This window comes from Cebus imitator, unplaced genomic scaffold, assembly GCF_001604975.1.
Source record: "Cebus imitator isolate Cc_AM_T3 unplaced genomic scaffold, Cebus_imitator-1.0 Scaffold423, whole genome shotgun sequence".
Classification (NCBI taxonomy): Eukaryota; Metazoa; Chordata; class Mammalia; order Primates; family Cebidae; genus Cebus; species Cebus imitator.
In genome coordinates, this window is record NW_016107738.1 from 1,317,398 (window position 1) to 1,344,024 (window position 26,627).

General features: G+C 36.4%; 1 protein-coding gene across 5 annotated transcripts in view; it reads right to left on the reverse strand.

The window, feature by feature from the left end:
- Positions 1-1,814: 1,814 nt before the first annotated feature.
- KLHL28 (kelch like family member 28) overlaps positions 1,815-26,627 on the reverse strand; it is a 37,724-nt gene continuing 12,911 nt past the window's right edge. For 2 of the 5 annotated variants that reach the window (XM_017509824.2, XM_017509822.2), the window contains 4 exons: positions 22,847-23,745; positions 11,481-11,924; positions 8,474-8,682; positions 1,815-6,369 (listed from right to left, as the gene is read on the reverse strand). In XM_017509824.2, the coding sequence (XP_017365313.1) occupies positions 6,206-6,369; positions 8,474-8,682; positions 11,481-11,924; positions 22,847-23,745 (1,716 nt within the window). In that variant the 3' untranslated portion in view covers positions 1,815-6,205. Of the gene's footprint in view, positions 6,370-8,473; positions 8,683-11,480; positions 11,925-22,846; positions 23,746-25,017; positions 26,402-26,627 lie in introns of those variants that run through there. The other 3 variants (XM_017509825.2, XM_017509823.2, XM_017509826.2) reach the window with 3 other exon arrangements.

Consider the following 26,627-nt stretch of genomic DNA (forward strand, 5'->3'; position numbering starts at 1 on the left):
AAAAAAAAAAAAAAAAAAAAAAAAAACCAGAGGTCATGTTAAGGCTTTGAGAAAATGGTCAGCCAGCTAGGAAAATCCTTTCCCAAGCAGGCTGTTTGATTTGGAGGCTCCAAGCAAGAACAAGGTAATATCAGACATATTTCCTCTGCAGCATTCATTTAATGTATACTTACTGAGTATCTACTATTTGCTAGTTGAATTAGATATGCTTTCTGACCTGAAAGTGTATACATGCTTAGAGAGGGAGAAAATGAGTAAAGCAATGATGATGGTATAAAGGGAAGTACCTGGGGCTTTGAAGAGCACACAGGAGGAACACCTCTGCAAACAACTGCTGAGACGTTTTTGAATCAGGCCTTTCACAGTTGCTGCCTACCACTCCTGCAGGAGGTCTGTAAAGCAAAAAGACTGCAGATTGTTCAGCTTGTGATTTCAAAAACAATTATAAAGTACTATTTCCTCTACCTCTACCCACAAAGCCTAACTGCCATTATTTTTGCTAGAATGCTGTAAGCCTTGCATTTAAAAACAAAAGATTTTCAAACACCTTCAAAAATTTTTTGAAAATGTGTCATAGCTAAAGTCATCCACACAGATTAATCTCATTTTTTTTCCTCTTTCTGATAAAAGGGAAGATATGTGAGGAAAGTGAGAGGGTCACTTGGGATGGGCCTTCTTTAGTAGTAGCAGTAGTAGTAGCAGTATTTTGAGACAGTCTTGCTCTGTGGCCCAGGCTGCAGTGCAGTGGTGCAATCTGAGTTCACTGCAACCTCCACCTCCTGGGCTCAATCAGTTCTCAGACTCAAGCACTTCTCCAGCTCAAGCCTTCTGAGTAGCTGGGACTACAGGGGCGCTCAACCATGGCCGGGTAATTCTTTTGTGCTTTAGAAGAGATGGGCTTTCACCATGTTGGCCAAGCTGGTCTCGAAATCCTGGCCTCCAGTTGATCCGCCCGCCTCGGCGTTAAAAAGTGTTGGGATTATACAGGCGTGAGCCACCACGCCCAGACTAGCCTTCTTTGAACACTTGGCAAATACGTTGTCCGCTGGACTTAGGAAAAGGGCTGATTCCCACCTCCTGCAGTATTCTTCAAAAACACTAGGTGGCAGGAGCTCCACGGCAAAGAACGTCAAGGACCTGGAGCGAAAACGATACCTGAACTTTTTTGGCCTTAAAAGTATTAATCTACTTTTTTTTTTTTTTGTCCAGGCTGGAGTCCAGGCCAGAGCTCTGTTGTCCAGGCTGGAGTGCAATGGCGCGATCTCGGCTCACTGCAACCTCTGCCTCCTGGGTTAAGCCATTCTGCAGCCTCAGCCTCCTGACTACCTGGGACTACAGGTGCGCGCCACTAAGCCTGGCTAATTTTTTAATTTTTATTAGAGACGGAATTTCGACATGTTGGCTAGGCTGGTTTCGAAATCCGGACCTCAAGTGATCTGCTCGCCTCAGCCTCCCAAAGTGCTGGGATTACAGGCGTGAGCCACATCCGCCGGACTAAACCTTTCTTAAAAGGCTGGGTAGAGTAGAGATTCTAAAAAGACAAAAATCTGGGACTGCAATGGGCTTACTGAACTCTTTTGCTCCTGTTTTACTTATGAATGTTTCTTTGAAAATTCGTAATATGTTTACTTATGAATGTAAACGTTTGAATGTGTGGCAGAATTTGGCCTAAGACGTGTTTTTACTGTAACCTGATAAAGAGGATGTAAAGGAGTGGCTACTCTATGGCTACTACCTATTTATGCAAAAAAACCTAAGAGTTGAGCATGACTAAGTTAGCTTGATTCAGTTCACAATTATGACATACACAAAATAGATTTTTCATTTTTATTTAAACATTTTACATTAAATGAAATGTAACCGTAATCATTACAGAACATTACCACAATAATAGACACAACCTTTAAAATAAAAAAAGAATACAACTCTCAACTACTTAAATGCCACTTTACTATGTAAACATAAAATAAAACCCTGATGCTAAAAAGGTACATGTTCAGAGGTAAAATACATATACAAAAAACATTTAAACTAACATAATCCACAACTAGATCACATTCTTTGCAAGAGAGTACAAATATTAGTACTCTACAGCTACAAAATTTCAGAATCCTGTTAAAATCAAAACCGCTGCTGGTTTATTACACACAGCACAATTCATAAGGCAAAAATATAGGCATTATCATCCAGTTCTTTAATTTCACTTGTATTTTAAGGCAAACTTGGAACTTTTTGCTTAGTATTTTAAAATAAATGGGACTTACACATGATAACTTGACAAAATTAATAAATTATCTCTATTTAAAGATGTACACTATAAAAGACATACTGATAACAATTTTTCTCTCTGCAGAGATGTAAACTGGATTTTTGACTCCATAGTCACACCAGTAGGAAAATTTGTAAACCTATTGTATTAAAAATGTATTGTATTCCTCACTCTTTTCAAATGTGCATCAACACCAAATCAATGTACTGTAAGTGAAAATCCAGTACATATCCAGCCGTAGAATAATTGTTATCTAATTAAATCATGTCTAATTAAAGTGCTGTTTACAAAGGGAAAAAAAGGTTAAGAAATAGAACTGGATGTTTACTTGACATCTGACATCTTATAATTTATTAACTTTTAGACTACAGAGGTTATGAGGTTATCACAAGTTTACTGAACTTTAAGCAGTAAGTATTTATTGTAGAATCTGTTTTTCCTGAAAATGAGCACTTAGGTGACAATACCAGGAATCCAACACCAAAACTGAAAACAAACACACCTACATATATTTCTCTCAATGTCAGCCAGAGCCTTGATACTATAGGAAATACATATTTTTAAATTTTCTATAGTTTTCCTACTAGAAAATACATTATCCAATTCTAGGAGATTTGGAGTTCCATAAATATTAGGTTTTTAAATATTTCTTTTTCATGCCAATAAAACCTAATTGGACACTAAGAAATTGCTTATGCATAAACTAGTTCTCTAATCACTTCTTATGACATCAGAGATAAAGAATTAGATTCACCCTTCAACATAATAGTTATTAGGGTCTCTCCCACTATATTTTACTCTCTTTTAATGAAAAAGAGTGTATCTTACTTATCTCTCTAGCTCCCACAGCATCTAACAGAATATCTCATATATAAAGTAAACCCTCCATATGTGTCAGATTATCTAAATAAAATTTCATAACCTAATGCCATTTTCCTATCACTTGATACCACTTCCTGTATTTTAATATTCACTCATATTTAAAACAATAATAGCAATAACATGGAATTTGTAAATATCCTTGGAGCTACATTAAAAGCCACTTACATTCTATTACAACATCCAATGAATATTGAATAGCCAAAGATGTCTAACAGATTAACTCATTATAATTACAGAAGGCAAGTATCTTGCAACTGATTACATTAATTCCTATTTCCCAGTGCTGCTCTTTTCCAAAATATTTCTGGGAAATCTTAAATAGCTTTTATTTTCTTGCCTGAATATGTGTAATTATTTCTAATACTTTTAATCCTGAGGATTTATAACCAAACATTTTGATCCTTTTTAACATTAGAAACATGTGGCTTTAAATTAACAATCTGTCAGCAGTGTTCATAATGAAACTTCTCACAAATTTGTAAAAGAAGGCTCAAATGTAAACATATTAGTTGTCAGGACAGATTAGTAGCTCTGGTTGTTATGAATAGTACACTAGGTTAAGCAATTCTAAAAGAAATATACCTTTAAATTTTGAACATTTTTTCTCTTCCCTTCACAGATTTTTATGATCTGCTTACTGGTGTATGGTTCCTACTACTGCCCAAGGTGTTTCACATTTAGTCTTCCTCAAGACGAAATTTAGATTTTTCAAAAACAAAGACCAGTATATGTTTTTGATCTATTTATCAAATGATCATACAATAATTTGATAGTGGAGATGTTACATGAGTAAAACATTATTAAAATACGATGTATAGAATAGATGTGTTTATAATTAAAATCATTTTCTTTAGTCTTTCAAATTCCTTTATCTTTAGGGAATAGGGGATTAAAATAGTATAATAGGATATATTTAGTAATTAGATTGATATAAACAAAGAAAACTAAATTGGGGATTTAAAACTAAATATGTGATGAATCTATTTTAAATTTCTTTTCTTTAAATAAAATCTGGGCCAACCACAATAGTGCACCTACTTCTATGTAATAGATTTATTCAAATCAATGAAAAAGTTATTGCTATATATTATTATGTTATTCAAACAAGCAACATAGAAAATACTCAGACTATCAATTGTATTAGTTGCTCCTGTTGAGTTCTAAATTAGAAGAGACTAAAAATCACTTGCAAGGTTTCGTAATCTGTGCAAATATTCATAAAGCATGATACGTTTACGATTAAAAATGATTTTACATAGTTTCGTAGTATATATTTAAATCTACAACTGGTAGTTCATGGAAGAACAAAGAACTGTAAATTGCCCGGCTATAGTATTCAAGAAATAAACATATATACTAACAAATGAACCTATGTTTTATCATTACAAATGGCTTCTTAACAATAGTCTACAACATTATGGCACTTAAGAATATAGTATGAATTTTTTTCTTAGGAAAAATTATACATTGGTCTTGCAGAAACTTTATAAGGAGATTGCAGACAGGTTAAAAAAAATCAAGGAAAAGAAAACCAAATGACTACAGTACCAAAATACAAGTACCAACCATCATAATAAAATGCAAGTGAGTGTATTTAAGACTAACAGACATTTACTAAAACATGCTAAAATAAAATAAGTTAACCACTTCCTTTAAATAAGCTGTCACTGGCTACAGCAAACAATTTTGCTTTAAAACATCATTTCTTTAATCAAAGTAGAACTCAACTTAGAACCATTACTCAAGTAAAAATTGAGTTCCAGTTTTCCTCAATAACATTAAAAAATTTAGTTACCTAAAGAAATGTACAAAGTAATACATAACTGCCTAGTGCTTTATATTTAATGCATATATTTCTGTTTTCAAGAAGGACATGTAGTATCTAGCATAAGAGGAAAGAAGATCAAAAGTGTAACTTTCTTTATATCGCTATTCAGAAACCATGTAAAGCATAACATAGGCCATTTTGATGATTTTTGGATGTTAACATTAGTGTAATCACTAACATTTTTAATAAGCACAAATGAATCAAGCCATTAAAAATGCAAAAGACTATCAAAACATGTCATGCATATCTCATACTGAACATCCAAAAGGACATCCATTATAGCCTTGTTATAAATCCTACAATTAGCACCATTTTTTAAAAATCTGAACACTTTGAAAAAGCAAAGATCTTAAAAAACTAAAATTGTTGTAAGGATATATGAAAACAATTAATATGCACTAAGAATGGTACTAAACACTGCTCAAATATTTACATCAGCACTGGGAGGCCTGCTGTACTACTGAAGAAAAACTGAAACAACTGATATACTTAACTCCTATCCATGCTAACCATAGCATAGACAGGTAATTAAATTCATCCAATGTTAACCTGCCCATATACAAAAGGCATAAACAGCAAATTTATCTGACTTCCTAAAATAGGGCCCCAAATATCATGATAATAAAAGCAATTGTCTTAAAAATTTATTACATCCCTAGCCCTAAAACCATTTAGCAGGAAGAGTATTCAGATGACTCCCTATGGCATGTTATTTACAACCCTTAAAAGTACCAAAATAAAAAGCAGCCCTTTATTTGTTTTAAAACAAATAAAAAATGTGAAGCATAGGAATTTACATCTCAGAAGCAGTATCAGCACTCTGCCCATTCACTCAATATACGCCAGCACCTAAAGCATTGCTCATCCTAGTAAATCATGGTATCAGGGAAAAAGAGCTAAAATTAAAAAAAGAGAGAAAAAAGCAGCGACGTTTTCTCTACATGGACACTTATGAATATAAAACTAGTATATCTCAGTCTTAGGGGGAAGTGCACAATTCAATTGGCAAGGTCTTTACTTATTTTTTCTTTTGAATTATTGATTTACTGTGTAATCAAGAGCAACTAAAATGACTTGTCAATTAAAAGTACCCAGCAAAACTTTGAGTCTTCATGCTACTTCAAGTTAAAAAGAAAGCAATGCAGCTTGTGGGTTTCAGAAAACTGGGCCATCCGTTCATGCAGTACAAGTTTCACCACCATACTATTTCCAAGAGTTCACACTTGTCAAAGTGCAGTTAACCCAAAGTTGCAGCGACAGTATATCATGCCAGCTGCGTCCAGCCACGTATCTGAGATAGGATCATATTTCTGCACTGTATTCAGATAGGAAGACCCTGAGTGACCACCGACTACATAAAGGTAGTTATCGATTACAGCAGCACCAACTCCTAGGAAAGGTTGATAAAAAGAAGAAAGAAACATGTTAACTATGAAGTAGACTTTTTCTCACTAAAAATAAATTTGTATTTTAATGCTTTCTTAAAATACATTTTAACAATTATTAATTATACAAGCAATATACGGCAGTCCCCTTATCTGAGTTTTTGCTTTCCATGCTTTCCTGCAGTCAACCATGACTAGAAAATAGGGAGTAATGTACAGTAAGATACTTTGAGGGAGACCACATCCACATAACTTTTATTACAGTACATTGTTACAATTGTTCTATTCTGTTATTGTTGTTAATCTCTTACTGTGCCTAATTCACAAACTAAATTTTGCCATAAATATATATGTATAGGAAAAAACATTGCATATATTGTGTTGGGTATTATCTGCAGTTTCAGTCCACTGGGGGTCTTGGAACATATCCTTCTGGGTATGGGGGCCCACTGTAGCAATATGTGTTTGTTGGAAAAACACAATCCTCAAAATAAAAGTAAGAGTTACTGAGGTGGGAGGATCACTGGAGGCCAAAAGTTTCAGGCTGCAGTGAGCTATGACTGTTTCACTGCACTCCTGTCTGGCTCAACAGAGTAGGACCCTGCCTAAAAACGAAAATAAAATCAAGTTAAGAGTTGAAATCTTCCTTTACCTTTCCTCTCTAATCCTACTCCTTCACTATAGGAAAATGGAGTCTATCTTTCCATAGGCTTTCTTCCTTTAAATTTCATTTCATTCTAGAAGAATCGTTTTATGAGATTTTCAAATACATTGAAAGATTTAAAATATATTAAATAATTTACACTTCTAAAAATTCTACTTTAGATATTATCAGGTATCATTCTAAAAAGAAACGGTTTACCCCAAATTTTTAAATTCTCATTGTTGCTATGACTTTCCCTCTCAAGGATACCAAACACACAAATTATAGTAAACACTAAAATAGCTCATTTCAGTTCGTCCTTTCAGTTTCTCTTGCATGTTTGTTTCAAGAGTTTCTTTCATCATAAACACAGGTTGAATATCCAATATCCAAAAATATGAAATCCAAAGTGCTCCAACATTTGAAACATTTTTTTTTTTTTGAGATAAGAGTCTTGCTCTATCTCCCAGGCCAGGGTGCAGTGGCATGACCTCGGTTCAAGCGATTCTCGTGCCTCAGCCTCCTGAGTAGCTGACACTACGGCATGTGTCACATTCGAGGCTAATTTTGTCTTTTTAGTATAGACAGCATTTCACCATGTTGCCCAGGCTGGTCTCGAACTCCTGACCTCAAGAGATCCTCCCACCTCGGCCTCCCAATGTGCTAGGATTATAGGTGTGAGCCACCGTGCCCGGCCCAACATCTGAAACTTTTTGTTGCTCAAAGGAAGTGTTCGCTTAAGCATTTCACACTTTAGATTTTTGAACTTGGCGTGCTCAACCTGGTAAGTATAATGCAAATATTCCAAAATCCCAAATCCAAAATCTGAAACACTTCTGGTCCTAAGCATTTTGGATAGGATAGCCAACCTGTATGAGGAGTGCTCCCCAAAGCACTTCCATCAGTAACTTAAAATCTTTCCTGTAAAATGATGTGATGAGTTTAAGTTCAAACATAACAATTTCTCCTGAACCACAAAGGTAGATTTTTTTTTTTTTTTTTTTCTAGGAACTCTGAAATGCAACCCTTTTTGATCAACTATACTCCTTCGGGAAGAAAGAACATTTGAAAGCGAACATACAGATTACTGATACAGAATAGAAAACAAAACAGAACAATCCAAGGATTGTATGTATGTAACAAGTGAAAAGATGACCTCTGATATATGGACAAAAATAGCTTCTGTAAGTATACACTCTAGCATAAGCATTTCCCAAAATGCATTCACCAAGTTTGAGAAACAATAATCTGCACATTGGCATATACAAGTCACAATAAAGAAATCCATATAATTTTGTCTAGCTAACTGTCTTTCAAGTTTACCACATACAAGTTTGTTTGTTTGTTTGTTTGTTTTTCTGGACAAGTAATATCCCTGCTGTTATATTCCAAGGAACTATTAGTCCAATTACATCATTATAGAAAAAACTACCTTATATGTTTAGAAATTAATAAATTATTATTACCTGTTCTAGGTTCTTTCATCGGTCTACACACAGTCCACTGATTTTGATGAGGATCATATCTTTCAATGCTTGACAAATGTGAGACTCCATTATGTCCACCCACCACAAAAATAAAACCTAGCATGACACCCACGCCAAAGTGAATCCTTTTATCTGCCATGGATGCAACCATCTCCCAGGAGTCCTTACTTGGATCATAACGCTCCACACTGCAAATATTTTTTAAAAAAATAATTAATTTACAGATCTTTCATATCGTTCTTCCTGCCAAAGCAAAACTAAAACCCACTATAGCTTTAAAGGTTCACATAATAGATATTAAACAAGAGTAGTCTGCCACAACTGCTTAGGTTTTGCTGATAAGATTACAAGGACAAAATCTTACCTTGTAAACAGGGTGCAATTCCACATGCTATTCCATTATATTGTACAAGTAGCAAAGTCTATTAAGAGCACAGAACTTAGAGTCAGAAGACCTGGGTTCAAGTACTAATTCTGTATATCTAGGGCTGAACAAACCTTAGCCCTACTACTGTAGATTTGTATAATCCTGAACAAGTAATTTCCTCTTACCTGCAAAAATGAGGATAGTTTTTTTTCTTCAAGGGATTCATGTAATAAAGTCAAATGAGTATGTATATGACTTTGAAAACCAGTAATTGAATACAGATTTGGTTTTTGTTTCTAAATTTTATTTATTTATTTTAGAGACAGGTCTTGCTCTGTCACCTAGGCTGGAGTGCAGTGACACAATCATAGCTCACTGCAACCTCAAATTCCAGGGCTAATGTGATCTGTCTCAGCCTCCTGAGTAGCTAGGACTAAAGGTACAAGTCACCATGCCGGGCTAGAATACAGAGGTTTTTAGGATCTTCTATACCGTTAAGGGAAAAGGAAGAGGAAGAGAAGGGGGAAAAGAAAAAAAACATTTTTTATTTCTCACAGGATAATTCATGTGGTTTACTGCAAAGCAATTACTGTAGATTGCATAGTACAAACTGGCTAATCATAATTATCTCAGGGTTATTTAGGAGTACTCAGGAATTTTATAAGTCGACCAAGACAGTTAAAAAAAAAGAAAAAGAATTTTTAAAAAAAGGAGTACTCAGGAATTTGAGTCAAGACTGTGTTCCAGAGAACCTGTGGCATATCCAAGCTGTATTATGGAATCCAAACTAAATAAGAATTTTCAAAAAGGCTTCCCTAGAAAATCCTAGCGGCTGTTTAAGACTATGGTTTGCCCTGAAGGGGCACAAAGGTACAAAGGTGAGATTGTTGGGCTTGTTCTGGCCGTAACCTAATTTCCTGAAAAAACCTTAAGCATTTGAGAAGCTGTTACACCATTCTGGAGTTCATAATAGAGACTGGGTAACAATGTTCCTGAAAGAACTCCAGGATAGAATCCATTAGACCAAAATTACTGAAGAGTTGATGAACTGCAGCAAGACCTTCAAGAGCATCAAATTTAAAATACTTAACCTTTTAGCTTATAAATTTTGGCCAGAAGTTTTTCAAATAATAGAAATGCATGTCTATGTCCCAAATATTTTTCCTTTAACTAAGGCAAAAAAAAAAAAAAAAAAAAAGGAGGAAAATTTTGGCTTAAATAGAAGTAAAAATTTATAGATGAAATGCTGTTGTGCCATCACTGTCTCAGTCAACAAACCTCGGAAGTTGTAGATGATTGGTTCCAGGATCCACCCCATCCCAAGGATACCAAAATCTGCAGTTGCTCAATTTCCATATATAAAATAGTGTAATATTTGCATATAACCTACATATACCTTCTTATATACTGTAAATCGCCTCTAGATTACTTATAATGCTTTGCAAATAGCTATTACACTGTATTATTTTTCATTTGTTTTTTATTATTGTAAATTTTTTCAAAGATTTTCTTATCTACAGTTGGTTGAATCTGTGGATAGGGAACCCGTGGATATGGAAGGCTGACTGTATGCTTGCTCATTAAAATACTCACAATCAAAATAACACAAACCACTCTAATTACTATTTAAAATAAAATCTTTTCTTTTTTCTTTTTGACAGGGTTTCATTCTGTTGCCCAGGCTGAAGTGTAGCGGTGCAATGAAGGCTCACTGCAGCCTCAACCTCCTGGGCTCAAGCAATCCTCCCTTGTCAACCTCCCAAAGTGTTGGGATTACAAGCATAAGCCACCACACCTGGCCAAAGATAAAATCTCTGGAACATCAATTTTCAATAAAGGTTCAGAATTATGATTAATTTCCCATATAACCAGTTACTTCACTTTTATTTTTTCCTTTATTCAGATAATACTACAGAATACAGATATCACAAATTTGAACTCCAGCACAAGTCAAATACCTAATGATACATGTATGATTACAGAATAAGAATTCAGAAAGGAATATTTAAATAAGGTTTTAAGTATATGATGGGTTATAGTATTGTATAGACATATAGGAATTAAATTTCCACTTCTTTATTCTATTAAGCAATACAATAAAAGTTTACACACTGTGCACATATATATATAATATATACATGTATATATAACATATATTATATATATTATTTTATGATAATATATATTATAATAAAATATATATTATCTATGTGTGTACATATATACATGTATATATACTTATATAATATATACACGTGTATATGTATATATCATATATACACATGTATATATATAATATATATACATATATATATACACACACAGACACACACACCACACAAAATCTAAAGTTGTCTAACGTCATATTATTTTTAGGTTTCTGAGTTTTAAAATCTAGTCCATTTACACTGAAAGAACATAAAATTTAATGAGAGGGATGTTAGGTTTGTATTAAATTTCCATGTAAAATAATTATAATTATAACCTATAGAGCAGATTAAGTTTCCCAAATACTGGAAGTTAATTCATATACACAAATTGTTCAAAACTCAGAAATCATGGCTAATGAGACTTTTAAAAATCCACAAACATATATGATTTAATTATTAAATTAAATACCTGTTCATGTGGGCAGGACCATACCCACCAATGGCATATATCATTCCATCCAATACAGCTGCAGCAAAACAACTTCTTGTTGTAGTCATTGGTGCCACAGGTTGCCATTTTCTTATTTTGGGAATATATTTCTCTACAGATTGTAAATAAGATTGTCCATCATAACCACCTAAGGCATACAGTTCTCCTGCAAGTACTACTACTCCAAGAGTACTTCGGCTTTCATTCATTCTCTCTAGAGAAGTCCAAGTATTTGTATCAGGATTCCAGCATTCTACTGAATTTTCATGTTTTCTGATAGTGACGCCAGGACGCACATTAGTTTCAATACCACCTATAACATATACTTTTTGGTCTAAAACGCATATTCCAAATTCATAGCGAGGAATGTTTAGGGGTGCCAAACCAATCCAAGAGTCATTTTGAGGAAAGTACATCTCCACACTAAAGAATAAGCAGAAAAAAATTAAAATTTAAAAACTGAAGTGGCCCATAAAGACAGATGTGTTTAATCTTATTAGTAATCAGGGACACAAAATTAAAACCATGATAAACTAAGACATATCTTCCAAAGTGGCAAAAAATGCAAAGTCAGATAACAACTGTTGACAAGAATGTGTAGCAAGAAATGCATACTCCATTGGTGAGAGTGTAAGCATGTATAAATTACTCTGGAAAACAATTTTACCTTAACCAAAATTGTTGAAGATACATGTTTCCTGACTCAGCAATTATATTCCTATGTATCTACTCTTCTGAATGTCTTATTACAGTCAGTTTTGCATCTAGACACATATACAGAAATGTTCACAGAGACAACACCATCATCCAGCAAAAGGAGAACAGTCAAATAAAGTGTACTTTATGTGTCCTGTCTGAGCAACTCTACTGAAGAGAAAGCATGCATACATATATGTACAAGAGTGTTTACTACAGTATTATTTGTAACAGCTCCAAAGTGGAAACAATCCAAATGTTCATTCACTATAAAATGGATAAATTGTGCTGTATCATACAAGAGAATACTATATGGCAATGAAAAGGAACAAACTACAGCTACATGACGCTGGGGGAATCTTACACACACAGTGTAGAGAGAAAAAAAGCCAAATTCAAAAGGATACCAATTAAGTTCAAAAACAGGTAAAATGAATCTCTGGATTAGGAATAAGGATAGTGGTCACCTTCAGGGAGGATAAGAAGGGATCTCAAAGGTGGCCTCTGAGTGTTGGTCATACTCTATTTCTTGAATTGGTTTGTAACGTTTATTTTGTGGTAATTCACTGAGCTGTACATTTAGGATTTGTACATTTTTCTGTGTGCATGTAACACTTTAATATTTAAAATTAAAATTTTTATTGTAGAAAGATAAAGTGTATTATGCTTGTACATGATATAATATCACATTTCAATTAAGTTAACCATTTCCTCATGCAGTCTCACAGATGAATTTCACAAACATTGTTCATTGAAAAAACGTCTGTGAGTAACATATATTACTGCATTTATATTAAATGTGCAAAACCTAACAATATATCAGGGCACATTTGGTATGTGGCAAAATTATATGAAAAGCAAGGGAATAGTTCATAAAAATTCAGGGCAGTGGATACTTCCAGAGGAAGGGAGGTGGCAGCAAGGAGGGACACAGGAGGACTTCAAAAGTATTGTTAATAGTTTCCGAAGCTGGCTGATAGGTACTTGAGTATTTATTCTTGACCCACGAACCTATACCTATATACTATATAATATTTTGCATGTATATATATATACACACACACACACACATACATATATATGCATGTAAATAGTTCTGTTAATAGTCCACTGTTTTACATTTAGTACATCTGTGTCTGCTAATACAGTTAGCTTTCTCACTTTTCTGCTTGTTTGTTGAGGCTGAATTAAAATTAGACTTAAAAAAAAAAAAGGGATTTCCCTCTCTGAGTTCCCCTCCCACAATAGCGTGGGGGCTGCCTTCTCTCTCTCTCTCTCTCTCTCTCTCTCTCTCTAATAAATTGCTCTTCCACAAAACTCTTTGGGTCCATGATTTTGTTTGGACAGTAAATTCACCGCGTCTCTGGGCCCCTTTCCCCATTCTTCGGGGTTAGAGAGGCCAAGAACCTGCGAGCTGGGTACTCCCCCAGTAACTAATCTGTTGGCAAGCCAGCCAGAAGACATCACATCAGACTTCAGAATGAATTGATGCCATGAGGTTACAAATAGTCCTGCAAATGAAACCCCAGATGTCCCTGGATCATAAGTTCTATCCTGTACCTCTGGGTTGACCTGTACCACTGGAAGACTCCCCTCTGGAGGAAACCTCAACTGCAGGGCCCCTTCTATGCCCCAATTCAGCAGGAAGTAGTTAAGACAGCTATGGAGGCCTGTGTTCAACAGCAGTTGGACTTTCCTGTTCAGAGGGGGATTGAGGGACTGTGTTAAAGAAACTTCTCTCCCTGGGTCTGCTAGGGGAGGGGTTTCAAATGCAGGAATTTCCCGGCTCCCCCATGAGGCGGCTGGTGCTCCTTGAGCACCTCCTCCATGTGGGCCAGGTAACATTCTTTGTCTGATCTTCCTGCTTGCAGGAAAGCCATATGGGGCTCTTTTGTCCCAAATTCCCACAGAAAGCTCTGGGAGGAGGGGACTCTGTAATTCAGGGTTGTGGAACAAGTAGCCAATCTGGTATCACAGTCAAAGATCAATCACTCCAGAGGAAGTTTGAAAGAACTCCTCACTGGACGAGAACTGGATGAATGGGGAGAGGGGAGCAACTCAAGGGTTAAAACTTCAGCTGATTTCACTCCCTGGGTTCCCCTTCCACAACAGCATGGAGCTGTCTTTTCTCTCGCTGTCTAATAAATCGCTCTTCCACAAACAAATAAACAAACATCAACAACATATATATGCTTCTTTATCCTCCAAAAGCTGGGAGAAAGTAGCTAATGTCCCCCAACTCAATAACGTAATAGCATTAAAAAAAGTCCTCTATCCAGTATAATCAAGATATATTCATTCACTCAATAGTTACTGAATTCCTGTTTATGGTCAGTTGTTACAATATTTGTTTTAAAAAATATGAATTTGATGAAATGATATATCATGGAATACTCTGACCCTAACAAGGTCTAAAAGAGAATGGGAGATAAGGAAGTGAAAACAGGGGGTATAGACAATTTTCCAATGATTTTTACTATAATGAGTAAAATAAATATGAGGAGATAGCTATAAAGGGGAGCAGAGAAAGACCATGGGGACCAGAAAGGATTAATTTAATCTGGAAGCTTAAGCTAGAATGTGTTTGCATGCAGATGGTAATGATACATACAGTACAGAGGGAGAGAGGGAGAAGGTGATGATACAGGAGAGAGATAGGATAAATGGAAGGGCAAAGTCTTTGTGTAATGGAGAGTGAGTGAAATCTAGTGAAATAAGTAGAGAAGTGGAAGGGTTGGTCTTAGATAGAAATAAGTCAGTAGATTTGGTGTTGGGAAGATGAGGTAGTTCTCTTCTGGTTGCTTCCACCTTTTCAGTAGAGTAACAGGTAAGGGAAATGGGTTTTGGATGTTAGGAGAGTAGAAAGTGTGAGACATGAGGGAGTCAAATAATAAACTGATTAGAGAAAAGTAGAGGGGCGTGCTGGGGAGTGCTTAAGGCCCCACGTGAGACCAGTTAAAATGAGTATGTAGGTTTCTCTAGTCATAGTCTGCTGCTCAGATGCAGCCATGGCATAAGCGGAGAATTGAATTTAACTAGAGGAGTATGATGAGGAACAGAAAGGCAAAGGAGCTGTGGTGTATTTCAAGGAATGACGTTGTGACGTTCCTCCAATCTAAGCTAGGTAAGCTGGGAAGATAAGAATATGTGGTAGTTAAAGAACGATTAGTTCTATTGATTATGGGGCCAATGGATGAAGAATCCTGAAAGGAACAAAGACTCATTGGAGGGTATGTACTGAAATAAATAAGCTGGCAAAAGAAAACCACTGTCAAAGAGTGGAATGTGTGAACCAAGATTTTTGAATGGTTGAAGTTACCAATAATGACAAAGGCTGCCATGCTGTATGTTTTTAGCTAAATCATCTTGAGAAATCCGTAACTTCTAGATAATCCATCATCATAACCTTTAGTCTTACTATCATTTTTATTTACTCTCATATAATATATGAGAGTCTTACTCTCATAAAAATAAATATATGGTCGGGCACCATATATACGTATTTTTGAGACAGTCTCGCTCTGCTGCCCAAGCTGGAGTGCTATGGTGTGGTCCTGGCTCACTACAACCTCCGCCTCCTGGGCTCATGCGATTCTCCTGCCTCAGCCTCCTAAGTAGCTATAAATACAGATGCCTGCCACCACACCTGGCTAGTTTTTTGTATTTTTAGTAGAGATGGGTTTCACCATGTTGGCCAGGCTGGTCTTGAACTCCTGAACTCGTGATTCTCACCCCTCAGACTCCCAAAGTGCTGGGATTACAAGCGTGAACCACTGTACTCGGCCATATATTTATTTTTATGAAAGTAAGACTCTCATATATTTCTTTATATGAGAGTAAATAAAAATGATAGTAAGACTAAAGGTTATGATGATGGATTATCTAGAAGTTATAGATTTCTGGAGATTATTTAGCTAAATACATACAACATATAATGTCATTAGTCCTTATGGTCTTTTGAGGGTGCCTTAGTTCATTTTCTGCTGATAGAATGCTACAGACTGGGTAATTTATAAAAAACAGGAGTTTATTTGGCTTATGGTACCGGAGTCTGGGAAGTCCAAGAATATGTTGCTGGCATTGGGAAAGGTTCATCTCATGGTAGAAGACGTCACATGGGTAGCTAGCAAGCCTGTGCACAAGACAGAGAAAATGACAGCCAAACTTATCCTTTTATCAAGAGCCCACTCCCACAATAATTTACTCACTCCCATAATAATGGTATTAATCCCTTCAAGAGGGCAGAGCCTTCAGGGTCTACTCACCTCTTAAAGGCCCCGCCTCCTAATATTGTTCAATGGTAATTAAGTTTCCAAAATATGAACTTTTGGGGAGCACTTTCAAACCATAGAATTTTACCCCTGGACCTCAAAATTCATATCCTACTCACATGCAAAATATATTTATTCCATCACAATAGCCCCAAAAGTCTTAACTCATTCTGGCATCACCTCAAAAGTCCAAAGTCCAAAGTCTATCTAAATCATATATGAGCGAAATTCAAGGCATGGTACATCCTGAGGCAAACTCCCTTCCAGCTGTGAGCCTGTGAAATCAAAACAAATTATTTACTTCCAAAATACATCGGTGAGAGGCATAGGATAGATATTCTCCTTCCAAAAGGCAGAAAGACAAGGAGTAGGAGGCCCCAGGTAAGTTCAAAACCCAACAAAGAAAACATTAAGTGTTAAAGCTGGTGAATAATCTCCTTTGACTCCATGTCCTGCTTCCTGGATACACTGGGGCAGGAGTTGGGCCCCAAAGACCTCTGGCAGCCCTGCCCCCATGACTTTGCTGGGCTTAGCCCATGCAGATCTCACAGGCTGGAATCTTGTGCCTACAGTTATGACAAGCTGACATTGCACACTGCTTGCACTACACTTCTGTAGTTCTGGGGGTGGCCCCATTCCCATGACTCCCCTAGCCATTGCTCTAGTGAGGGTGCTCTGCAGTGGTTCTGCTTCTAGACAGGTTTCTGCCTGCCCCCTGGGCTATCTGCAACACTCTTAGAGTAGGAAAAGGTAGCCATGCCCCCAAATTCTTGTAGTCTGCAAGCCTGCAGACTTAACATCACATGGCCAACACCAAAGCTTACTACTTCTGCCTTTTAGAAGCATCCTGAGCCGTATCTGGGCCTATTTGAGCCACAGCTGGGGCAGCTACACTGGAATGTGGAGAGTAAAGGTGGTCACGGGCAGTGAACATGTGTAGGGTATCCCAGGTTGGTCCCTCAAAACCGTTCTACCCTCCTAGTGCTCTGAGAGTACAATGGGAGGCACAACCTTGAAGATCTTAAAATGCCTTCAGGGACTTTCTCCCATTGTCTTGACTAGCATTTGGCTCCCTTGTAACCAGTCATCTCTTTAGTACATATCCTTGGTTTACTTTCCTAAAAGATACCTTTCCACTTTTTACATGGTCAAGCTGCTAATTTTCTAAGTCTTTCTGTTCTGTTTATCATTTAATTATAAATTCCATTTTTAAATCATTCCTTCCCTCTCGCACCTTACTATATGCAGTTAAAAGCAGCCACAAAGCAGCCTGAATGTTCATCGCTCTGAAGTTCCGCATTCCATAAAGTCCTAGGACACTTAGGCAATTCAGCAAGGGTCTTTGCTAATGTATAACAAGGATGGCCTTTACTCGCAGTTTCTGTTTGAGACCTCATCAGAATACCTTTACTGTTCACATTACCACCAACATTCTGATCATGCCCACGTATCTCTAAAATGTTCCAGGATTTCCTTATGGCTCTCTTCTGAGTCCTCACCAGAATCACCCTTAACATTCTATTCACAGCAATCTAGGCTTCTTCTAGACTGCTACTTAAAATTCTTCTAGCCTCTACCCATTAACCAGTTCCAAAGCCACTTCCATATTTTCAGATATCTGTTATAACAATGACCCCCTTTAGGTATCAATTTTCTTCCTTGGCCCATTTTTGCTGCTCTAACAAACTACTGCATAATTTATAAAGAACAGAAGTTAATTTAGCTCACAGTTCTGGGGGCTGTAAAGTTCAAGAGCATGATGCCTGCATCAGGGAAGGGTCATTCCATATGGAAATCATCACATGAAGTGCAAGCAAGTGAGATAAAGAGAAAATGCAAGCAGGACTTATCTTATTATCAGGAGCCCACTCCTGAGATAACTAACTTACTTCCACACTAATGGCATTAATCTCACCATGAGAGCAGAACCCTCATGGCCTAATCACCTCTTAAAGACCTAACTTTTTTTTTTTGAGATGGAATTTCGCTCTTGTTGCCCAGGCTGGAGTACAATGGTGCGTTCTCGGCTCATTGCAACCTCTGCCTCCCAGGTTCAAGTGATTCTGCCTTAGCTACCTCAGTAGCTGGGATTACAGGCATGTGCCACCACTGCCAGCTAATTTTTTGTATTTTTAGTAGAGACAGGTTTCTCCAAGTTGGTTAGGCTGGTCTTGAACTCTCAACCTCAGGTGATCAACTCTCAACCTTTGGGAGCCTTGGCCTCCAAAAGTGCTGGGATTACAGGCGTAAGCCACCATACCTGGCCAGGCACCATCTCTTAATATTGTTCCAACAACAATTAAGTTTTCAATGCATGAATTTTGAAGGGACACATCTAAACTATAGAAGAAGGCAAATAATAATCAGTTCTAATGAGAGTTTCATTCTTGGAATTAGACCTGTAGTTTATCGTGTTGAGTGATGTGGCTGAATGTCCATTCAACATTTAACATATTTGCACGACTATTCAAAAAATGCTTTCAGTATATTGCCATCCTTATGTGTAAGTAGAAACAATACAGTTCTCAGAGCTTCCCCAGTTTTCTTAAGCTACCTATCCAATCCCCACTTTCTTCTCTAGCAGGCCTCTTCTCTTAATTAAAGAAAACAACTAAAGCCATTGTACAAGATCTGTTTTAAACCCTTGCTTTCGCCCTCCCCCTGCCGGTAAACCTCAATTGTCTTGAGGCATAAAGAGTCTCTCTTTCTCCTATTCAAAACTTTCTGTCCTTGCTTTTGATATGGATCTCTGCTACTTCCTCTAAGATCTTGCTTTGTTGATTAACATATATCTTTACCCTATTCCTCTTTACTTATCTCTTTACTCATCTAAGTATAAAAATACTCACGTCTCTCTCTTCAAGAACAAAATGAAACCAAACAAAACTTCCTCTGATGCTATCAGTTACTGCCTTAATTCTGACCTTCCTTTCTCTGGCAAGATTCTTAAAAGAATAGTCTTAATTCATAGTTCATTTCCTTACTTAGTATTCACTTCTCAACCCACTGAAATGTATCTACAGCATTTCTACAGCTCTGTTTGAAATTACCCACCAAAAGTCATCAATGATCTCCCTAAGCCAAGTTTAAGAGCCACCTTTCCATTTTTAACTTTCTGGATCTTTCCAGTGCATTTTACATAGTTTATCACATTCCTTCCTTCTCAACACACAAATTCCTTGTTTTTTATGGCACTATTCTCTTGGTTCTCCTACCTCTAAAATTGTTCCTGCTGCCCTCACCCTAAATATTAATGTTCCCCAGACTTTCATTCACAATCCTATTTCTTCTCTATATTTTCTCACCAGGCAAAGAAGGGAATAAACTGTAAATAAGTCCATCATAGACTTCATAGTTTGAATTTATACCTCTAATTTATACTATATGCAGATGACTTCCAAATTTCCAGCCCTGAGCTCTTCTTTGAGCTGTGTACTCATATCCAGCTACCATAGAATATCCTTTACCTGGATATTTCATAAGCATTTCAAACTTAATGTGCCCAAAACTTTTCCCCTAAAAGTGGCTTCTCTTCCTATATTCTCTCTCTTTCTGTCTCTATCTATATACATATATGAAGCATCCATGCATCATTTAATCAAAACAGCTCATTCATCTCAGATTCCTCGCTCTTCCTCACCATCCCTCCCTCATATCCATTTAAACACCAAATCCTGTCAATTTACTCTCTTAAAACTTTTTTTAAAGGAATGCCCCATTCTCTATCTTTGCTACCTGTACCCTAATTTAGGATCTCATCATCTCTTGCCTATATTAGTTAAGAGGTTCTAAAATAACAACTTATTTAATCAATCTGATATTATTTCTAGCCTCTCAATTTTTCCCATAATACAGCCAGAATGAACTAATATAGAAATCTGATCATTTCACTTACCTCTTTAGAATGGTTTTGCAACCCACATAAAAGTCTTTATTTTTTATCATGGCACACAATAACTTCTTTGCCTTAGTTCAAAGACCAGTGCCTGACACTTCTTGGTTAAATCCCTATACTTCTAAATACCAATCAGTTTTTAGTTTCCCAAACATTCTGTACTGTATCATGCCATTGTGTCTCTGCACGTTCCCCATGACCTTTCCTCTTTCTATGCTTGATTCTTGCTTAACATTCAACACTCAACTTGTACATGAACTTCTCTACAATTTCTCTTCCCTAAATCCCCCAGATGGGATAAATGGCTATCTTTAATCTTTGTATAAAATTATCTCAATCGCTGCACTAACATTATGTGTTATTATTTTCCAGATGTCTCCTTTACTAAATTATTAACTTGTTGAAGGCCAATTACCTAGCAGTGTATCTGATGCACAGCTGTTTAATATTTTTTATAGAGTTAAATTTAATGATCATTCAGGTTGGTTTTAATTTTTCCAAAGTTATAGTAAGGCTGCAATAAACAGCTTTGTGCAAATAATACTTTTAATTTTTAAAATTTTATTATGATGGATTATATAAGATTACTGTGTCTAAAGATATGAACAATTATTCTTCAACAATTTGTTATTTTTAATAGTTGAGAAAATAAGAGGCAATTGCTCACAAATTTTTACTATATAAATGCATATTTGAAAATTTTTGTCATAATACTAATATAATTTATGCCAGTAACCAGTGCATTTAAGAATAAGAGTTAAACAATAAATGTGTAGCTAACATAACTATCTATGTGTAGCCCAGTTTCAACAATACTAGTTTTAGATTACACTTAAAAATGTATTATGAGGCTGTGTGCGGTAGCTCATGCCTATAATCTCAGCACTTTGGGAGGCCGATGTGGGTGGATCACATGATGTCAGGAGTTCAAGACCAGCCAGACCAACATGGTGAAACCCCATATCTACTAAAAATACAAAATTAGCTGGGTGTGATAATGCATGCTTGTAATCTCAGCTACTTGGGAGGCTGAGGCAGGTGAATTGCTTGAACCTGAGAGGCAGAGGTTGCAGTGAACCCAGATCGTACCACTGCACTGTGGTCTGGGCAACAAGAGCCAAACTCTGTCTCAATAAATGAATGTGTACATACATACATAAAATGTATTATCAGACTTTTTTTTTTTTTCTTTCCCAAGACAGGATCTCATTCTGTCACCCAGGTTGGTGTGCAATGGTGCATTCATAGCTTACTGCAACTTCAAACTTCTGGGCCTAAGCAATCCTCCTGCCTCAGCCTCCCCACTAACTGGGACTACAGAAGTGTGACACCATGCCAGTTAATATTTTAAGCTTTTTGTAGGAAGAGGATCTCATTATATTGCCCATGCTTGTTTCAAACTCCTGCCTCAAGTGATCCTCCTTTCTTCGCTTCCCAAAGTGCTGGGGTTACAGGTACTGTGAGACTTTTTTGAAAATGCAGAATTTATCAGTTGTCATTGATGAAACACCAAGTTTCCTAACATTAAAGAGGGAAAGCAATCTACCAAATATTTGGAAATGGTCAGAAAGAAATCTACAGTATTAAAAAAAATATTAAACACAAAAGTTTTCATGAAGCAATCCTATTAAGAAAAAGCAAAAACAACTTCAAGCTATATTTTCAATATATAAAAGTTTCTAGTATAACGCACCAAATTAAGAGTTGACGAACTATTACCATGGGCCAAATTTAACTCACTAGCTATTTTTATAAATAAAGTTTTATTGAAACACACCCAGGTTCACTCATTTATGTATTATCATGGCTGCTCTCAGACTACAATGGCAGAGTTAAGTAGATGCCACAAAGATCATATGGCTCACGAAGTCTAGAATATTTACTGTTTGGTCCTTTATAGAAAAAGTCTGACAATTCCTGTTCTAAGTTGCTAGGGGGGGAAAAAACACACACTTCTTAATGCTGTCTTTTAAAAATACTTACACTTAAGAAAACAAATTGCACTCAAAATACCTAATTTATATCAGTATCCTATTTTTTCTCATTTCTTTGGTAGCACTTCTAATCAACTGTTTTCATTTAAACCCATTCCTGTCCCCACTCTGTCCTCACCATATGTTCCCAGCTCTCTTCTTTGGTATCTTCTGATATACATGACAATAATAAATCTCTTCTGATGTAGCCTGACTCAAATAAAGATGTACATGGTTCCAGGAAAAAAAAAAAAGAAGACATAAAATGGAGGAAAAGTTAATGAGTAACCAGGTAGATAAAAAGTGTACTTGGGGAAGTGGTTAATAACTAAGAGTATTGTAGAGAATGACAATATAATTAAAAAAAAAATCACATACATATTTTAGGAAGAAGAAAAAAACTAAAAAGAAGCAAAGAAAATCAAACTATTTTTAAAATATAGAAAATCTGCACATTTAAAAAGCATAAAATCAATCAGTATCATTCATTTAGGAAAGACTTCTATTTACCTATCCAAACAGGCAAAGAGTCCAGATTTCCCTCCTACTGCACAAAGTACTTTGGGAGCACAGCGAGGTCGTGTCATCAAGACTGTCTGATGAGACAATCTATGTTCAGGCATAAAGTGGTACTTTAGGGCTTCATTCAAAAGATGTTTACAAGTGCGATCATCACGAATAAGGTGATTTGCTTCATATAGTCTAGTGAGAAACTTAACACTCAACAATGGTAATCGTACACTGTTTAGTAACTGTGCTAAGTATTTCTGGCGTTCTTGTACATCATACTTGATCCAAGACTCTAATGCATAAAAAACAGTCTCTTCGGTAGCTACGTTCAAACAGTCATTGGAAACAATTTCATCCAAGTCAGCATGTGTAAGCTCAAAAAACTCTTCAGTCTGGCAAACAGCTTCAAAATTCTGGCATATGTATTTAGTGGCTGCCAAATAAAGGTCATGGCAACCATACGTTTCTGCAAAACGAGAAATTCCAATACAATTACCAGGATCAAGTTGGCTTTCAAGAAATGCACAACATTCTTTCAGGACAAGTTTTATCTGAAGCAGGTTTGCTGCTGGCAGGAGAGATTCAACTGTGTCCTGAGAAATAAAAACAGTCCCTGTGTAGGCATACTCCACAATGGCCTGGAGAGCAGTTTCATCAATGCACTGAAACTCAACCTCACTGTTCTCTTTTTCGGAAAGGTTTCCAGTGAACATAGCTTTGAAATACGGGCTGACGCTGGCAAGTACCACTTTGTGAGCATGAATTTTAACATCACCTACTCGAAGAACGATGTCACAGAGTTCGTGATGTTGGCGAAGAATATTCAAGCCCTGCAGAAGTTGTTCAGAATGCAAGTGGGTCAAGTTAGCAAGCATGTAGGTCGGGGATGTGTGGTCCATCTACAGAAAAATAAAAAAGCATGGACAGTTATTTCAAAGTAATCTTGTCAATAATACTGCTTTTCAAATAGTACAGAATAATCAGATTTGGAATTTATTTGCCTGTTCATTGGTTTTTAAATACTTCATAGTAAATACTACAACTAGAGGCTTTCAGAGTTAGAAGGGATTTAACTCCAGGCAGTAGGCACCCTTAAAAATAAAAATTAAAAAAAAAAGGGACTTAACAACCACATAATTCAACTTATTTATTATAGATATTAGGAAATGGAAGCCCAAAAGGTTACATGAAATACCCCAAACCATAAAAATCTCCGACAATGGACTTTTGGATGAAAACTCTACCAACTTTTTCATTTTGTTTCCCTTGGATTAAATTCAGGTGTGAGCTATCACTGAAACAAAATAAAAATATGAGGGGAAAAATCTGCTAAAAGTAAAATTAGATGTAGAACAAACAACACTTTTTGCCAACCAACAGATGCTTTCATTGGACAGAAATTTCATGTTAACACACTTTACCTAAAATTTCAATAATTGCTTTGATAGAGGGTCTTGAATTTAATGAAGGTACCATTACAACCAATTAATTTAATTAATTATGAACAGAATACAAAGTTCTATAACGAGGGCAATAAGACTCACTTACTGATCTATACCAAAGCCACTCAACTCCTTTTTTTTTTTTTTTTTTTTTTGACATGGAGTCACACTCTGTCACTCAGGCTGGAGTGCAGTGATCTCAGCTCACTGCAACCTCCACCTCCCAGGTTAAGCCATTCTCCTGCCTCAGCCTCCTGAGTAGCTGGGATTACAGGTGCCTGCTACCACACCAGGCTAATTTTTATATTTTTAGTAGAGACAGGGTTTCACCATGTTAGCAAGGCTGGTCTCGAACTCTCAACCTCATATGATCTACCTGCCTCAGCTTCCCTCAGCTGGGAATACAGGCATGAGCCACTACACCCAGCCTCAACTCTTGATCATTAACTCGGATCATGCCCATTCAATCTATTTACCACTTTGTGCTTCTGGAAGATGAAAAAGAATAAAAATACGAGGGAAGAAAAGGGATGAGAAAGAAAAGAAAGTGGAAAGACAATAATGGTAGGCAGAATAATGGCTCCCCAAATGACATTCACATTCCAATCCCTGGAACCTGTGAATATTACTTTATATGGCAAAAAGGGACTTTGGAAAGGATTAAAACTTTTAAGATGGGGAGGTGATCCTGGCTTATTCAACTGGGCCCAAAATGCAATCAACATGTACCTTATAAGGAGGCAGGGGGAGATGTGACACAGACAGAAGAGGAGGTCATGTGACTAAGGAGGCAGAGACTGGAGCGCTGCAGCCACAAGGCCAGGAATATTGACAGTCACCAGAAGCTAGAAGAGGCAAGAACAGATTCTCCCGTAGAGCTTCCGGAGGGAACATGGTCCTACTACCTTAATTTCAGTCCACTGACACTAATTTCAGACTTCTGGCCTCCAGAACTTTGAGAGAATATATTTCTTTTGTTTTAAGCAACCGAGTTTGTGTAATTTGTTACAGCAACCTTAAGAATTAACACATGGATATTTCAGAATGAACTATAGCAGTTCCTTAGACTAGACAAAACGAATACAGGGCATGTATACGATATAAGATATTTTCTCTCTGTCTCACATTTGAAACACAAGTTATGGCAATAACAAAAAAGTATTTGGGTTTCCATCTTAAAACCATCAATTCAAACATTTTAAACACTATTAAATAATATAAATGTTAGCAGAATTGAGAGAGTATAGCACTTCGTTCTTGTACATTTTTAAGTGGAAAAAATCCAACAATTGAAATTTTTATCTTTGTCAAGTACTTAATTGTTTCATACTTATTTCACACTGAATTTTAATTCAGATAATAAATTACATTAATATGGCCACTTTACAGCTGATAACAGCCTCTACATCCGATCTCTGCAAATAAGTTCATAGTTATCTACCAGAAAAATTATCAAATATTATTGCAGTCATGTATAAACAAGTCCCGAGAAGCTTCTGAGTCTTCCAGTAGGTACTTTTTTTTCCATAGTATAATACATACTACTAAGAAGATAGCAATCAGAAGACATAAGTTTAGATCTGCATATGTTCTGTTAGTGACTCCACTGTTGACCTTTTTAACCTATGTAACTTCTTTTAGCCTCAGTTTTATGACAAAGTTAAAATCTAGACTTAAAAGTGAAGAATGAACAACAGTAAAGGCAAGTAGATAGAAAAAATAGGTAATGGGACTAAGAAAGCAGTCCTTGTTAACTTTACCTTCTCAATCTTTGTTTTCCTTATTTGCAGAATGAGATCATAATAAGACCTGAACTAGATTATTCAGGTAATAATGTAGCTGAGGTTTTTGAAAATCAATCAGACAATGTACATGAAAACATGATAAACTATTAGAATAAGTGATATTGTACTACAGTAGTACTATGGTAGTAGTGAGGCAATAGGGATATAACAATATCAGTGAGGAACACAGACTTCGGAAATATAAGGTAATGAGTTTTAGTCCCATCTGTGTCTTGAAATGTATTAGGTGACATTGGTGCCTTTCGTAATCTAAGTATTAATCTTTTCATTCATAAAATAGGAATACCCTGGCGAGGTATGGTGGCTCATGCCTGAAATCCCAGCACTTTGGGAGGCTGAGGTGGGTGGATCACCTGAAGTCGGGAGTTCAAGATCACCCTGACCAACATAGTGAAACACCATCTCTACTAACCACAAAAATTAGCCGGGTGTGGTGGTGCATGCCTGTAGTCCCAGCTACTCAGGAGGCTGAGGCAGGAGAATTACTTGAACCTGGGAGGTGGAGGCTGCAGTGAGCCAAGATTGTGCCACTGC